The sequence below is a fragment of the Lagopus leucura genome, unplaced genomic scaffold (assembly GCF_019238085.1).
Source record: "Lagopus leucura isolate 7727_CA_CO unplaced genomic scaffold, USGS_WTPT01 Super-Scaffold_100002, whole genome shotgun sequence".
Lineage (NCBI taxonomy): Eukaryota > Metazoa > Chordata > Aves > Galliformes > Phasianidae > Lagopus > Lagopus leucura.
The window spans coordinates 75405763-75422342 of NW_024962263.1; the positions used below are offsets into that span (position 1 = coordinate 75405763).

General features: G+C 33.2%; 1 protein-coding gene across 3 annotated transcripts in view; it reads right to left on the minus strand.

Moving 5' to 3' along the window:
• The window catches only part of CSMD3 (CUB and Sushi multiple domains 3), a 539260-nt gene that overhangs the window by 195681 nt on the left and 326999 nt on the right, over positions 1–16580 (minus strand). For all 3 annotated transcript variants that reach the window (XM_042869066.1, XM_042869064.1, XM_042869063.1), the window contains 3 exons: positions 8669–8863; positions 7314–7452; positions 1790–1977 (listed from right to left, as the gene is read on the minus strand). In XM_042869066.1, coding sequence (XP_042725000.1) covers positions 1790–1977; positions 7314–7452; positions 8669–8863 — 522 coding nt within the window. The remainder of the gene's footprint in view (positions 1–1789; positions 1978–7313; positions 7453–8668; positions 8864–16580) is intronic.

Below are 16580 nucleotides of genomic sequence, written 5' to 3' on the forward strand. Positions count from 1 at the left end.
GCTGAGGAATCTGGGATTGTTTAGTCTAGAGAAGAGGAGGCTCGGGGTGACGTTATGACTTCCTGCAATTATTTACCAGAAAGGAAGTTGAAAAGAGGTGGGGTCAGCCTCTTCTCCCATGCAACAAATGATAGGACTAGGGAGAACTGCCTTGAGTTGCGCCAGGGGGGATTCAGGTTGGACATTAAGAAATAATTCTTCTGCAAGAGAGTGGTTAGGCACTGGAAAGGGAGACTCAGGGAGGTGGAGGCGGCACCGTCCCTGGAGGTATTCAATAAATGTTTAGATGCTGTACTGAGGGACATGGTTTAGTGGGAAAGTACTAGTGATAGGTGGACAGTTGCAAGATACGATCTTAGAATCACCAAGATTGGAAAATATCTCTCCTCTATGATGCTATCTCCTCTATGAACCTATAACTTAACTTTCATTCTTCACTAGTTTACAGCAGAAATCTGGGATAGGGATCAATTTTAGTGAAAATGGATTTTACAATAAAATTGAAAAATTCATACATTTGAAGAAAAAAATTAATTTCCTTTCAAGATGTATTAAATTAAAACAGTTATAAGTAAGAATAAATTTACTAAATGCAACTTCCCTCTTTCTGTTCTTCACATTTCTGAAGTGTAATTTCAGGCATCAAACATTATTCATTTGGTCAATTTTTTTTGTAAGAATTATGTAGTATTTGTCAGAAGAATTACTTTAATAGTCTGTGTAAGGATAGCTATCCTTCAAACTTCAAAAAGGATGAGAATTAACAAATTATTAGTTCTGTCACTGATGTAATTAATTGAAATATTGTGGGGATGATTGAGAGAGTAAATAATTTTAGATCTGATGATTGATTTTCTGCACAACTTTTCAGAATTTAACATTTGGTAGAGTTCAAAGCATCTCAAAATTTATGTGATGAAGTCCACATATTGTATTAAATATCCTTACCGTTAGCGATGAGAATAGAGAAAATAGTGAAAAAATAAGGTAAAAAAAAAAAATAAGAACATATTAAAATTCCTTGGAGTTAGTCCTTACAAGTAGGAATTCAAAACAGAAATAGATAACATTGTGCTCATGGTTATTACTAAAAGCATTAGAACAACTATTTTTTTCATACAAAATCAATATGTAAAACAAATGTATTTTTAGAACTACAAAAAATAAATGAAATTATAATATAGCAACTTCTCTGAATTTCACAAATTCATAAAAGTATTAAATCTTACTGTTACATTTTGCAGTGTGTTTTATACAAGTGTAATAAGGGAAATAGAATATATCTATACAAAAATCAAAATGAACAGATAATATACAGGATTTTAGTTCCCTAAATATCCATAATCATGAAGTTCAGTAGTTTTGATTTTCAGTTAATTTTCATAAATTACATTTCCTTCTAGCTTCAGAGCTGGAGGTACATTAATCAGGACAGTAATTCAAGTATTTTCCTTGGATTTTGATTATCTTCTTGATGTTATGATATTTTAAACATATGAAAATACACTATACAAAAAGTAAAAATAATGACAGAAGAATGACATCGTGAAAAAAGTCATTTGCTTCCCATTATCCTCTGATTCTTAAAGGACAGAGCACTGCAGCAAGAACATCAAACTCAAAGTGAGATCACATGTCATCATTTAGAAGTTTAACGTCACTAAAACTTACTCAGTTTGAAAAATAGAAGGCCTGAGTCAGCAATTTACAGAAAGCAGTACCTTTACCATTTTATGACCATGAATAGCAGAGAAGAGGAGATCAAATCATACATATTAGAATGACTTACTTTCATAGTGAATCTTGAATCCATTGTTAGAACGACTGTTGTCAGTTGTAAAGAGAAGATAAATGAAATTGCTACTGCTAAAGAGGAACTGTGGAACCTGAGTACCATTGTAAGATCCCAGAAGTGGAGATAATAAACTCGGTCCATCATGGACTTCCAAAACATCATAATTAAGTTCTGTCTGAAATCTGGAATTGAGGAAACACCGATAGGCACAAATATAAGCAGCAGTTGAAACAAATTGAACAAACACATGCAAAGTATGCCATATTTTTAAAACTATGCTACTTTCCAGATCCTAATCAGTTATTTCACCACATATCTACTTTACAACAATAATTATTATGTATTACTATATCCAAATTTCAGGTTAGTGCTCTAGTAAGATCAGAAATAAGTTTAAATTCCTTGAGCAGGTTTACAGCACAGAAAACTAAGAGAGATATAATTTGTTAGCACAAATAAATATTACCCATTTGAATGTTTTATATCACAGAATGATTTTCTATCACGGAAAAGTAAAAAAAAAAAAAAAAAAATGAGATGGAGGCTAGGGTTGTGTGTTTCTTTGTTGTATCGATTCCATTTGGCACAAATATCATTGAAATATATGATGTTAAAAAGGAATAATAATCTAACGGCCTACTTTTATAATAGTTTATAAGTGGGAATATAATTTTTAAGTGGTCTTTGAGACTCCTGGAGCTTAGTGCTAAACGAGACTCAGTCCAAAGAAGTAGCAGAAGTTAGGCAGAAAAAAAAAATTCCTGTTTTAGAAAGTACTACAAAATTAAATGTGTTTTTACAGCCCATGTGTGCTGCGTTTGTCAAGAAAAAACAGAGAGTGACACTGCTGCTAGATAGATATACTACTCCTGTTTTAGATGGTATCAGCAATCCCATGTCTCTGATATTTTCACAGCAGTTTCTCTCTTTCTTGCTATGGTAGATATAACATTAATCATCTAGCTTTAATGGGTTCACTGATGAAGTACTGAAAAGCCCATCTTGCATTAGAAAGAAACAATTAACAGCAGGACTATATCCTTCAGATACTCCTAACTCCTTCACCGATTTACTTGGATGCCTAATTCGGCTTTGTGAAATTTATACAAGAAACCGCATGATTATCAGCAATGCACTCTCTGCTTCTGTATTTATATCCCACGAGTCAGAGCTTAAAAGAAGCATGGCAAAAGATGAGAAGTTAAATAAAGCCTTATTTTATTCCAGTTCTGCTCATATGAAATTACGTAGAACGAGAGCAGAGAAAGAAAATAATAGGGACTTAAATAAATAAATCACGATAAGCCTAAGAAGCCAAATAGCTGAAAGTTTAGCTGAAAGTTTTCTGCTTGCTCCTACATGATCTAAAGGCAATTTTAAAAGGCTATACAACTAGGCATTTTATTATTATTATTATTATATTCTTTTTTTCCCCAATCCTTTTTTCCCATTAAACTTTACAGAACAAAAGCAATCACAGAAATTGAGGATTGAGGAAGGCATAATAAAACTAAGTTGGATCTCCAAAGACGTATCATGAATGCCCTGTTGTGTACATGACAATGAAAGAATATATATAACACTGCGCATAGCAGATAAATGAGATAATTTAATTTGAATTTATAACTGTGTTACTTGTTTTGTTTTTCTTCTAAAATAATTTTTTTGTTTATAATCAGCCAATGTGATATATTTATATATCACCTGGTTAACTGCTGTGAGAAATTAGTAAGGTTTTTACAGGAAATTGAATGAAAAATAATTTTGGGTTCTGTCAGACTCCTTTAGTATCCTTTTCTAAGTAACAAACCACTAATCTTAAAATAATCTGGATGATCACTGATTTTAAATTAACCTGGATGATTTCACTGCTGTGTGAGGCATATTCTTATGGAGAACTTCAGAATATTCAGTTACAGTTCATTTCACTTCTGTCCAATTAACACAGGAGGAAACACTTTAAAACATCTTATTTGAAAAGATAAAGATACTTTAATATTTACAACATGCATCATTGTTTTTAAGAGACAGCTTGTCAACTCAAGGTGGTGTTAGGATATGATCAGAATATCCCAACAAAAAGTGATCTCATTAGCCAAATGTGACTAGTGCTTGACTCAGTAGTTTGCTGATTAACACCTCTAGCATTTAAATGCTCATAATTAGGCTTCATGATGAACACTTAATTACAGTGAAGAATGGCAGATTTCTCACTTTCGTCATTTCAACTCAGCCTGTATAGCTACTGATATACAATAAATATCAAACAGATTATCGTAGCTATGACTTTGTGAAAGGAAAAAACCCTTCCAACTACTCATTCACAATCATGAAGCAAATCACAGAAAAGTCCTTCTGGACACCATGAAATAATTAAAAGAAAGTTATTCTCCACCTATAGATCTTTTTTCTTTCCACCTGTGTCAAGCTTCATGAAACAGGAACAGCACGGACAAGCATCAAATGCAGAGTGTTGAACATATGCAGTGTCTCAAGAGAGAAACTATAGAAAGATGAGAAATAAAAAGGGAATCTAAACTATCATGGAAGAGATAAGCTGAAAATAAAATGAATGTGGCACTCTGAAGGAAACGTAGTAACAAGAATTCTTCCCATCATCTTTGAGAATTCAAAAATAAAAGACATAAAGATGTTAAATATGTACTATATATGTTTACTCTCACTGAAATATGAATATATTTAAAAACTACTGACTCATAGAAATCTGGGTATTTCCATTAAAAATAAAGTTAGAAATGGGATATTTCTGTCTTTTAGAACAAAGCTGGAATTTTAAAAATCCAGACAAAAATATGAGTTTTGTGAGTTTTTTTACTGTTATTGGTTTGGTTTTTAATGAAAAAGGGAAAAAGTCATTTGGCTATTGGTTCAAATATATGTATTTGTCAAAATTAACCTTCTGTCTTTGAGGAAAATATGCTGCAGATTTGAAGTATAAAGTGCATAACAAGGACAACAAGACTATAATGAGTTTTGCAAATGAAGCAAGTATATCTATTTCTCTGAATAACAATTTAAATTCTATAAAAATGCTAATAATGTCTAAGTAAAAAAAATATACATATACACTAGTGCACTATGAGCATTAATTTCATTATGAGCTTTACAAAGTAATACATTTACATTCAAATGTGTAATTATACACAGGTTGCTTCAGAAAGAATGCCTTCTATTTATTTCCATGGAAACTACAACAAAGCACTATAGCACTATCTGATAGCACAAATTCTCAGCTGCAAAACACTCTTTATCAACAAACTCACCACCATTAGCTATGCATTTTAACCAGCAATGAAGAGCCTACATGCTATACTTGTAAAAATTTGCACAGATGGCAATTACTTATTCTTGTGTTGCCACTGCTGAAGTGCAACACCCACTGACTCACTGTGCTTATGTCCATTGTATCATCTCCATGGACATTCAAGAGTCACTGAATGTCAGTAGGGGCAATTTTTCCCTTATGGAGGAATTCAGTGGCACACATTTATTTCATACACATTTCCATGTCAGATACCATAGTATCAGATTGACTCTCTCTGGATATTGGTTATGTGGCAATAAAATTAAATGGAATATTTGTGGAAAGTTTCAATCTCTACTGCTAAACCACCAATGTCTGTCTCTGATGTCACAGGCCAATATAATAAAATAAGAGGCATTGCTTTTTGGAGCAGCTCTCATATGCCTAAATGCATGGGTACAAACGTACATACTGCATTTTCACATGTTATCCTGCACATAAAAGCATAAATACGCACCCTCATATGTAAATAAGTCTCTCTGAATTTACTGTGCTGCATCTCAACCAATATGCATATCATCCCTATCTGAGACAGGTAACAAGACTGTTTAGAACAAGCAGCAATGTAAAAGGAGGAAGTGTAATAACATGGTTAGGTTATAAAGAGAACAAGAAGTCCCTCTGTGATCTGAAAAGATCACATCATGTTCTTATTGCTCTTAACTGCTCACCTAATAGAGGTTGTGCAATTTTATGACAAGGCTTTAATACATTATAAGCCAGAAGTGTACATCTGAGATTGTCAGATCTAATGCAACTCAGGTGTGAAAGGAGAATATCAAGCTGATAAGGAATTTTGAAAATAAAAAGTCATTTCAATTTGAAATGACTGACCACAATAAAATTTTTTTGACAATGATATGCTGAAGTAAAAAAACTATTTCAAATGAACTGATACTTTTTTCTTTCCAGAAACTAGATTTCTTGAAAGTTCCATGATTTTAATTTTTATTTTTTATTTACAATAAAGAAAACTAAAATGTTAATCTCAACTCTGAATTGAAACAATTTTGATGAATTTGTGCACAAGTTAGTCAACTGTCTTTTACATTTTAATTACCAAATTTGATAGGAGTTAATTTTAAGCTTACTTAAATTGTGATCTTGGGAGATCACTTTTCATTTCATACTAAAGATGAGAAATATCTTTGAAGTATCTGTATTATGTCCTCTATTTGTATATAATGTCATACGAGCATATTATTACAGTATAAACTATAGTAGTATAATTTTTTTAAAAAAATCAACCTGTTCATAATGAGAAATTTTGCTAAGAGAAGACTGTCATTTTCTTTGTCTGCTACAAATAAATTTTTATTTAACTGAAGTTAATTTTCTCTTTAGATTGAATATGATTAAGGAATTGTCAAAAGATGTGATACAAATAGTAATTAAAATATACTCACACATTATTTGTGTGCTATAACTCCTACACTCAAAATCCTTTTCTTTCCTGAATCATCATATAGCCTCTTTATATTAGCAATTAAGAAGAATCTATAACATTGTTAAAATATTTAGAATATAAACAATTCTTAAATTAAATTTCATGTCTTGCTATTTCATAATGAGCTTGAGTTCAATGCCTACAGCTTGCTGCCATGATAATTTTAAGGCTTTAACATATTTCATTCCTTGGAATCAGGTAGGGAAAACATAAGTAAAATATAGGAAAAGTGGGTTGCTGCAGTAATTACAGGAAACTGGAATTCCATCCTATAAGCACACACACAGGAAAACAGATCAGGTGACCTGAGAATTAAACATTCACAATGGATAAAAGCATGAATTCATTCAGTTCAGTATTGACCACTGATTGAGATTTCGGAGTTAAAGATTTCACACATTTGAGGAAAAGAAAATGAGTTCATAATATAATTCATCACATTAACACAGTTAGAAGCAAATTAAATGTACTACTCTTTATAAACAGACCAAACTTTTAACTAGGGCAGACAGACTTAAATATATGCAAAAGGGTAGGAATTTCAAAAGCTTTTCAATTCGTTGAAGTACAATTTACATTCAAGAAAAAATTGATGACCTGAAGGCACGGAGGTGTTTTAGAAAATCCTACCCGATAACACAATTGCTTGATTTAAGAGTAAGTGAAAGTTAAGTTTATGAGCTAACAAAGAACTGCTTCTAGGTAAAAACTGGGAAATATGAAATAAGAAAAACATCAGCCAAGACCTTTCAAAGGTAATTTTGATAGAGTGTCCTGGTTCAGCTTCTATCACCCACTCACAATTCAAGGAGTCTTTATAATACCCAGGCCAGCCTGGAGAGAGGATTACTCCACTGGGAGATGAAAAATGCCCACCACACGGAGCTAAAAGTGAAACAAAGACAAATGTATAATGATAAAGGCTTATGACAAATAATTTGTAGTTATCCATTTCAATATAGCACAACTATACTTAAATTTTAAAAATCCATCTGCAAGAAGATGAAATGAGGTTTAAAGCTGACAAACCCTGAGGGGTTTGGAATTAGATGGAAATAACTGAACTAAAATCTTAAAAGCTTAAAACCTTTAAAAGAGAAAATTAATTCTGTTCAAAAAGTGATGATAGAAGCATTTATATTGTGTTTTTAAAGCTACAATCCATTTCACTGTAACAAAGGACATACAGCAAAACACTACCTAAGAACTATGAATAGCTTTTAACAGTGAATAGAGAGATTTCAAAAGCCTATGCAGAAGGTTCAGTTGAATATTAAGCTAGGAATTCATAAACTGTCATTTCAGCTTTGACAAGGATCTACTGTGAGAACACATACATTTTATTTGTCAGGTCAGCAATTAAAAATTCACATTCATATCTAATTTTTACAAAATTAGCTTGTATTTTTTGTAAATATATTTTAAATGCTGTAAAGTATCTATAGCCAACCAGAAATACAGGAAATAATATGTACTATTTCTCTCGGTGATAGTGAGTAAATGCACAATAAGAAAACTTTATTAAAACAAAACTGATACCGAAGTAGCTTAAGTTAGTAAAAGCAATAGTTTTCTTTTTTGCTATTTCTTTCTTCTACATATTAATGAGATTGGTTAGGATACTGATTGGACAGGAATTTAAAAATAAAGAGAAGAATACTGTTGGTGTGCTGCTAGCACTAAAGCTCATGGCCTTAAATCCTTTCTAGAAGTGGACAAATACATACTTTAATAAGAAAAAAAAAAAAAGAAAAAGAAAAAAAAGAATTGATCCTTTTGAAAACTGTATTCCACTAGTGCCAAATAAGAGCTATCTGAAAGTATGAGCAACACAAACTGTTACCATTTTAGGCCTACTAAGTTTCTTGGAAAGCTCTTATTATTACAGAGCCCGTATAACAGTGTTCTCATCACATTTTTTTTTCTCCATGTTTTTCTTCTTTCCTTCTTGCAGACAGAGTTATAATACAGGCTTATGTCTCACTAGACTTCTTTATTATGGGCTCGGTTTCACAGTAGCTTTGTGCTAACCATTTGCAGAAGTCTGAATTTCCCTTAGTGACAACTTAAGGAACATTACTATAGAAAGAAAAATACATACCTCCACACTTAGGTATAAGTCCACTCCACATTACTTTTCCATCCACTAACATGCAGGTGATTGTTTCAGTTCCTTGTGTTTTGATAAACCCTTCCTCACAAATAACAGAAATTGAGCTCCCCAACTGAAAGTTGTCACCAAAACGCCGAGCATTGATTGGTACTCCAGGATCAGGGCATTCATTATGCCCAAATGCTAAGTAAAGAAAAGGGAAAAAAAGAAAACAAGAAAAAAGAAAAGAAAAAGAAAGCACAGAGAAAAATATAATTAGCAAATAAAATAGTGTGATAAGTTTTGCAATTAGGATTGCAAAGTTTTATTAATATAAATCTCTGTTTAGAATAGTCATGCTGTCAGAAGACATCAGTGATGGTAACAGCCCAAACTGTCTAATACTACAACAGGCCAGAAGGTTCCATGAAAAGTGTAGGGCCAGCATCTTTGATATAATAGCATTTTTTTATACTTATTATTTTTATTTTTTAATTCACTGATAAATTTATTAGAACCATAGTGACTGGAGTTTGCCTAATATTGCCATTGTATGATTTTATTTTATTTTTCCTCCAAACTGGAAGCATTTGAACAATAGGAGAGAATTTGGGAAAAGATTAAAAAAAAAAAAAGTGAATAAATCATATTGATATATTAATAAATCATAAATCACTGTAATTATATGGTTTTATCTATGCTCAAATATATTTCTAGGATGTATAAATACTTCAAAATTTCAAATAAATCTAAGAGCATATAAAAAAATAGAATTTCTTTAAATATATCTGAATGGGATAATAAAGATAGCTTATATCTATTACCATAAATATTCTATAGAATTCGCCTTATACTGGGAGAAAAGTCAAGTTCATCCTCCTACCAGTGGTGAGCAAAATCATATTTACAGAAATATCATTCAAAGAATACTTTGCATTCATTAATTACTATATTTTGATACTTTCTTAATAAATATATAATGTAGGCAAAATGTGGACTTTTTTAGAAGTTGTATTTTTCAGCATGAATAGATATCGTATGCAAAAAAATCCACCTTTCTGAACTGTGACAATTCTAAATTACCTCTTATTAAGTCTATGTAAGAAGGAGATTATTTTCACAACATTTTCTTCAGATTTACTTGTGTGTCTGTTAGACAAGACATATCAAAAACCATGAAATTTCCAAATGAAAACATTACTCTAAAAGATTTTTTAGAAAAGAAAGAAAATTGATTTTCTATTGTATTTCCAGCAGACTACTCAACTTAATTCTAATTAAAACCAGACAAATTAATCATATTAATTTGCTTTCAAGTTTTCATTTCTTCCTGAACAGCCTAGGCATTCAGGGAGCTTCAGCAGACACTAAAATAGTGGTAACACTAGTGAAATAATCTTAAAAAAATTTCCAAGCATTTTAATCTAAAAAATAAAATTCTTATTTTTAAAATTATCTTATATATAAACAAAGTCTAATTTCTTAAGAATATTTGTTATATAATTATTCTATATTAAAGAATTATGAAATTCACACTTGTCTGGCAAGAACAAAAATCGTATGATTTTCAAAGTGAAATACTTTTTAAATGAATAAATGGCCTATTATATTCTAAGCAATCTGTTTGTAAGATAACAGTTTTTACTATAAATTATCAAATAAGCTTGTATGCAGAAAGACCATAATTATTCTAGTTTGAAAGACAGTTTTGCATATGTTGTATTTTTAGTAGTTACACCTTTGTATTTAAAAAGTATTTTCTTAAAAAGATTTGGCAGATTTTGAATTGTCTCAATTTATCTGAAGAATCTGAATAATAAGACAACAAAATTATTATTATGACATTTTATCTTAAAGAATGCCAAATATGTCGGGAATTGAAATTGTGCTTGAGGATGTTAGAGGACAGCATTCAGAAATGATGCAATCCTACACCTTCTCCATTCTCCACAAAAATTCTGTCAGTAATTTAAGCACAGCCCTCAATTTTAGTGAAAAATGCCTGTTTTTCTTACTAGCTTCAGATCAGACACAGAAAGATTTTTAATAGTTACTTTCACATTTAGATAAAAGTCGACTTCAGATATAGATTGCTTGTATATGACAGCAGTTTACTGAGGTTGTAAAGTTGGATTACTTCACTATATTTTAGTTAAGGTACTGTGAGTTCTGCTGCTACTGCTCCTCCTGTGGAAATCACTGCACTGCATGGGATGGCTATGGGAAGCAGGAAAGTGACATAACTTTCACCAACAACAACCCTAAATCTCTCAGCAAAGTGTGTATGCATTTACTTTACTTGAAGAAAAATCAGGCTGCTTATATTTGAGAAAAGATTCATAGAAGAATCTCCAACCCCCCTGCCACAGGCAGGGCCACCAACCTCCACATTCAATACTAGACCAGGCTGCCCAGGGCCCCATCCAGTCTGGCCTTGAACACCTCTAGGGATGGGGCTTGCATAACCTCTCTAGGCAGCCTGTTCCAGCACCTTACTGCTCTCTCTGTAAAGAATTTCCCCCTGATGTCCAACCTAAATCTCCCCTCCCTCAACTTTTCCCTCAATGGAAAACCATTTCCCCTGGTCCTGCAGTTATCAACCCTTTCAAAGAGTTGATTCCCCTCCTGTTTGTAGGCTACCTTTAGGTATTGAAAGGCTGCAATGAGGTCACCCTGCAGCATTTGTAGTGGAGCTTTAATATTGGACATATCTGAAACTGAAAAGGAAAAGCATAAAATTGCAAGTACTTAATATTTGATCCATCATCAATAAATTAAGAAGTAATAGAAATGTTCCTTGCCCTCTTTAAATGTAAAGAAAACGTACAGCTTTTTTTTTTTTTTTTTTTTTTTTTTTACTTTAACTCATCCACTATCATGTTTGAATCTATATTGTAAGTCAGATCGGGAAGAAATCCAAGTAGCAAAAACATAGTACAGAGTGACAGTGAAGTACTTTCAGTTCTGACACTAACTCAGAAGAATATTAAAACTTGCATTTTGCTTCAAAGCACATGAAGGGGAGAAACTGCAAAGATCTGGAGAGACAAGATGGAGATGGTAGGAATTAAAATAACTAAAACTCATCTAGTCTAAAGTCTGCTCTGAAAGGTTCTTGAAAACAGGACCAGAAAGGAATGGTCCACTGGCATAACTCATTGTTTTGGTAGATTGCCCTGTGAAGTCTTAACTGGTAAGTCTACCAATAGGTGTATCTCTTTCAGAGAAAAATATCAAGGAAGAAGTGAATATAAAAGTGGTACTTCATAAAAAGTGAAAGGCTTTTAAAAGTGATGCAAACAAGAAGAGTTTACACTGTACTATCACAGGAAAACACATACTTCTGTGCAGCACACAACACAATGTGAAGAATTCTATCCTGGGAAGTACTGAGTCTAAGATGTCTAGGAGAATGAAGTGCCAGCAAAAATGTCCAGTGGTGAGTGTAACCTGTCACAGTAATAAAACAGACTAAAGCATTCTTTGTATTCAAAAACACTGTCTTGTAATTTGAATGACATGGCCTACTCAGCTGGAACCAGTCAAGTAATTTAGCTAATGTCAATAGCCCACAGTCTGACCTTTTGCATGTCAAGTGTTATGTAGTTCTTAGGCATGTAACTTTTATTAGATAAAGCACAATTACATAGATGCTATGAAAACCAAAAGAAACCCTTCGTTACTAGCAGAAACAGCAGATCTAAACTTATACAGATACATTTGCATAGCACTTCATACACCTTAGTCAATGAACAACAGCTCAAAGCAGTCCACCAACTAATAAAAATCAAACAGTCTGCAAGATGTTCTTTATGTCAGAGAACTTACCTACCTCAGCCCAAAACAAAGTTGGCATGTCCTGGGCTTTGGGAATGCCTGCCTAGGAAGGATCACCTGAGACCAGACTCTAACAGCTAGACACACTTCTCCCAACCATTGACAACCCATTCTTCTGCAAGTAAAATACTTTTTTTACTTGTTAGTTCTCTTTGCATTAACACATTTGGTGCAAAGGTAATAAGAATCCATGAATTCACATAGGTCTAACTGTTGCACAGTAATAATTTGTGCATTTTTTCTGTCCTGACCTAAACAAGAAATTGAAACTGAAGCAAAACTACTATGTAACTATACAAATGCATTGCTTATAGCTTATATGATTATATTCAGATACCGTGTCTAGTTCTAATGTTCATAATTCAACCAAGATGTAGATGAAGTGAAAAGAATTTATTAAAAAGTCACAAATATGACAAAAGTTTCAGAGTTTTACTTTAAATGAACAAGTCCAATGCATTTAGCTTAGCAGAGGGAAGACTAACTAAGGGTGAGTTTATGAATCACACAAAATCAGAATCACAGAACTGTAGGGGTTGGAAGGGACCTCCAGAAATCTTTGAGTTCAATCCCCCAATAACAATTTTAAATCCCTTTAAAGAGAACAGAGAAAGAGAAATGTCATTAAGAAATCCTCAATTTGGGACATAGTCTGGAAGAGAGAAGCTGAGGATAAATATGCAGTTCTACCGCAAATTCAACTAATGTAATTTCAGGAATATATGCCATTTCCATTTATGTTATGTCAGAGATATAAGTAAATTCATACAAGCATTGGATATAGCTGAAACTGACATCTTTTTGAGTTCTTAATACTTTGGTTACTGGAACATTCTATCATCCATTTTCATGACACACATTTGTGGGCTGATCCCCATAATTAAAATCAATTGGAAGATTTATAACAACCTATCAGGCATATTGAAGTCAAACACTTGGAGTAAATCAAAGATGATACATTTAAAAAACAAATTTAATTTTTGTTTAGAGAAGTTGAAATTAGGCTTGATTTTACTAAAAAAAAGATAAATTATTAGAGGCTACATATGCTGCTACAATAATTACAAATAGACATCTGAAATATAAGAGAATATATTTTTGAAGTGTTTACATAATATCTGGTGTCAGTTTATGTCTTTCCTAGCTAGACAGCAATGTTTAAGGCAGGTATTAAGAAATTATTCTCTGAAAGACTGACAACCAAAATCAAACTAAATTAAACAATAAATTAATTAAAAAGAAAATATGGAAAGGGAAACTACAAGAACAAATAAAACACAGGGATAGAGGGAGATTTAGTCCCTGCAATATTATGAAGAAATATTATATGTTTCTTGGACAAAAATATGTAGTTTGGGTCTGAATTCATTTTCATTTTTCACTTAATGAATCTCAGTTTCTTTTATACTGAGTGGAACAGTAAAGACAAATTTATCATACAGTCAAGCATGTATCACATTCTTCTTGGAAGGGAAGATATGGATTTACATCTCTCCTTCAAATCTTATGGTTGAAGATTAATTTACACTCCAAGTAAGCCTCTGTCATGATCACATTCTTAAGTGTTATGGAGAAAGTCAGGAATGGGACCAATTACTCATGCTATCAGGCTTCTGGGGAAAACAAAATATCCACAACATCCTGATATTTTGCCTACAGAGTACTATTCTGTTACCTGTATTGTAAGAAAAACAAAATGTACTAAAACAAAACAGAACACTACTAGCCGATCTGTTAATTTTACTATTTTCTGTAGATGATAGCAAGAGGATATGCATCAGGATTTTCAGATCCAATCTCTTTCCAACTCAAAAAAAGAGTAACTTGGCAAAACCTAATCCATCTTGCTTCATTTCTAGGTTAGCAATATCTAATTTTACATATGCTCAAAGGAAAGCATCATTTCAGGAAGCTAATTTTTCAGTAAAACTAATTCTTCAGTATTCATCATGGTCTGAGTTTACACACTGGATCATTGTGTTTGCCCTAGCTAGGAACATATCTTACTTGGACTCTGCTGTTGGATAAAAGCCAAAGCAATAAAACATAGACAGTTCTTCATGTGTCCTTCAGATGATATAAAATAACTCTTACCAGTGAAGAGTAAGGTAAGTGCTAATGGTATTTAGTGATACAGAAGATAATTAATTTTACCTTCAATTATTATGCTGTCTATGAATACAGTGCTAAGCAGTAAATGAGGAGATATATAGGCATTTGGTTAGTTTTAACTTTTTCATCTCCCTCAGAAGAAAAACAAGTAAAATGCATACAACTTTATAATTCAACCAATAGGTAATACATAAACAAAAATATAGAAGGTGACAGGAGACAGTTTCTCTTCCAAAGAATAGAAATAAGTAGATAGAATTCAGAGCTCTGAAGAAATAAGTCCAATTACTATTTACTGCAACTGCTCTGAATGCCAGTCTTGAAATTTTTCTTCCTGTGGCTACCACAGTTGTAATATATGTTTTAATCAGGATATAATTAATATTAATTTATCTCAACCTGTGCATAAGCATACCAAAACAGTATATCTAGCAGCAGTTTTTAAGTATTATTTTTAGCATTGTAATGGTGTATCCAGCCACAACATATAAGCATTGTACGTGAATGACTTTATGATCAGAAGGGAGGGATAGGCTGAGCAGGCAAAGTGAACATTCTGTGCTGAATATAAGGGTGGGATTAGACTATAGTCCTTGCTGTTAGGGAAGACACAGCCTGTGGGTGAAGTATTTCACCCAACAAGACGGCACAGAACTGTTCTACAGGCCATTGTTAGAAATCTCAGAATCAGATACCTTCACCTTTATGGAAGGCTTCAATTTCCCAGGTGTAAACTGGGGAAATCATACTGCCAAAATAAGCAATTCTGGGAAACTCCAGCATTTTGAAGATAACTTCATGTCAGTGTGAACCATCTGCAAAATGTGCCCTCCTGATAGCAATTGAAATAGGAAAGGTCTTGTATGGGGTAGTGACAGCAGGTGGCTTTCTTGGTCAGAGTAATCATGAACATAGTTAACTTCAAAATTTTTGGCATATGGAGAAAAGGGGGCAGAAGAGTTGCCACCATGGATTTAAAGTGAGCTTACTTTAAGCTACACAGGGTGCTAACTAGCAGTGCCCCTTGAGAATCAACTCTAAAAGATTTAAGGGTCTGTGAGAGCTGGGCACTTTTCAAGAAACACCTTTTAAAAGTCATAAATAAAATGAGCGGGCAAACCCTTTGTGTCCTAAGTCAAGCAAGTGGGGCCAGAAGACCAACCTGCCTGAACAGAATCTCTCCTAGAACTAGGGCAGAAAAGAAAATATATGACCTCTGGAAGCAAGAACTGGCTTCATAGGGAGAGAGAGACAGAGAGCACAGAGATATAGTTCACATCTGCAGGAAGAAAACAAGAAAAGTCTAAGCTCATCTTGAGTTGATACAGACCACATGGCATCAGACATCAAAAAACCCCCCACCTTTTTCCAAGTAGGTCAACAGGAAGGAAGAGGAGGATAAACCAAAACATTGGACTGATACTTGGAGCAGATGGATACCTAAAAGTTAAGGAGAAGGAAAAGGCAGGGGTCTTGAACATCTTTTTTTGCCTCAGTTTTCAAGATTAATGACAGATCTTGGTCTATCCAGATTTCAGAGTTGAATAGACCAAAATAGTTCCAGGGGCAATAAGTTTCCATCTATGGTCACTGAAATTGTAAGAGAACAGTTATACCAGTCCATGGGGCCTGACGGGATTCACCCCAGAGTGAATGCTGAAGGTCTTATGGGACACAAGAGCTGTACCCATTTCAAAACTTTAACAACAGTCTTGGTAGTCTGGGGAAGTCCTAGCTGACTGGAAGCTAGCCAGCATTATAACCACCTATAAGAAAAGTATGAGAGAAGACCCAGGAAACTGTAAGTTTAACCTCAGTTCCTGGAAGAGTTATGGAGAAGGCTGTGTTGGCAGTTAAAAAAAGACAGAGTTATTACCGCGCATAGTCAATATGACTTCATCAAAGTAATCTTCCACCTTAGTAATTTTCTTTTCTTCTATGATAAGGTCACTTTTTTTTGTGGCTGGTGTGA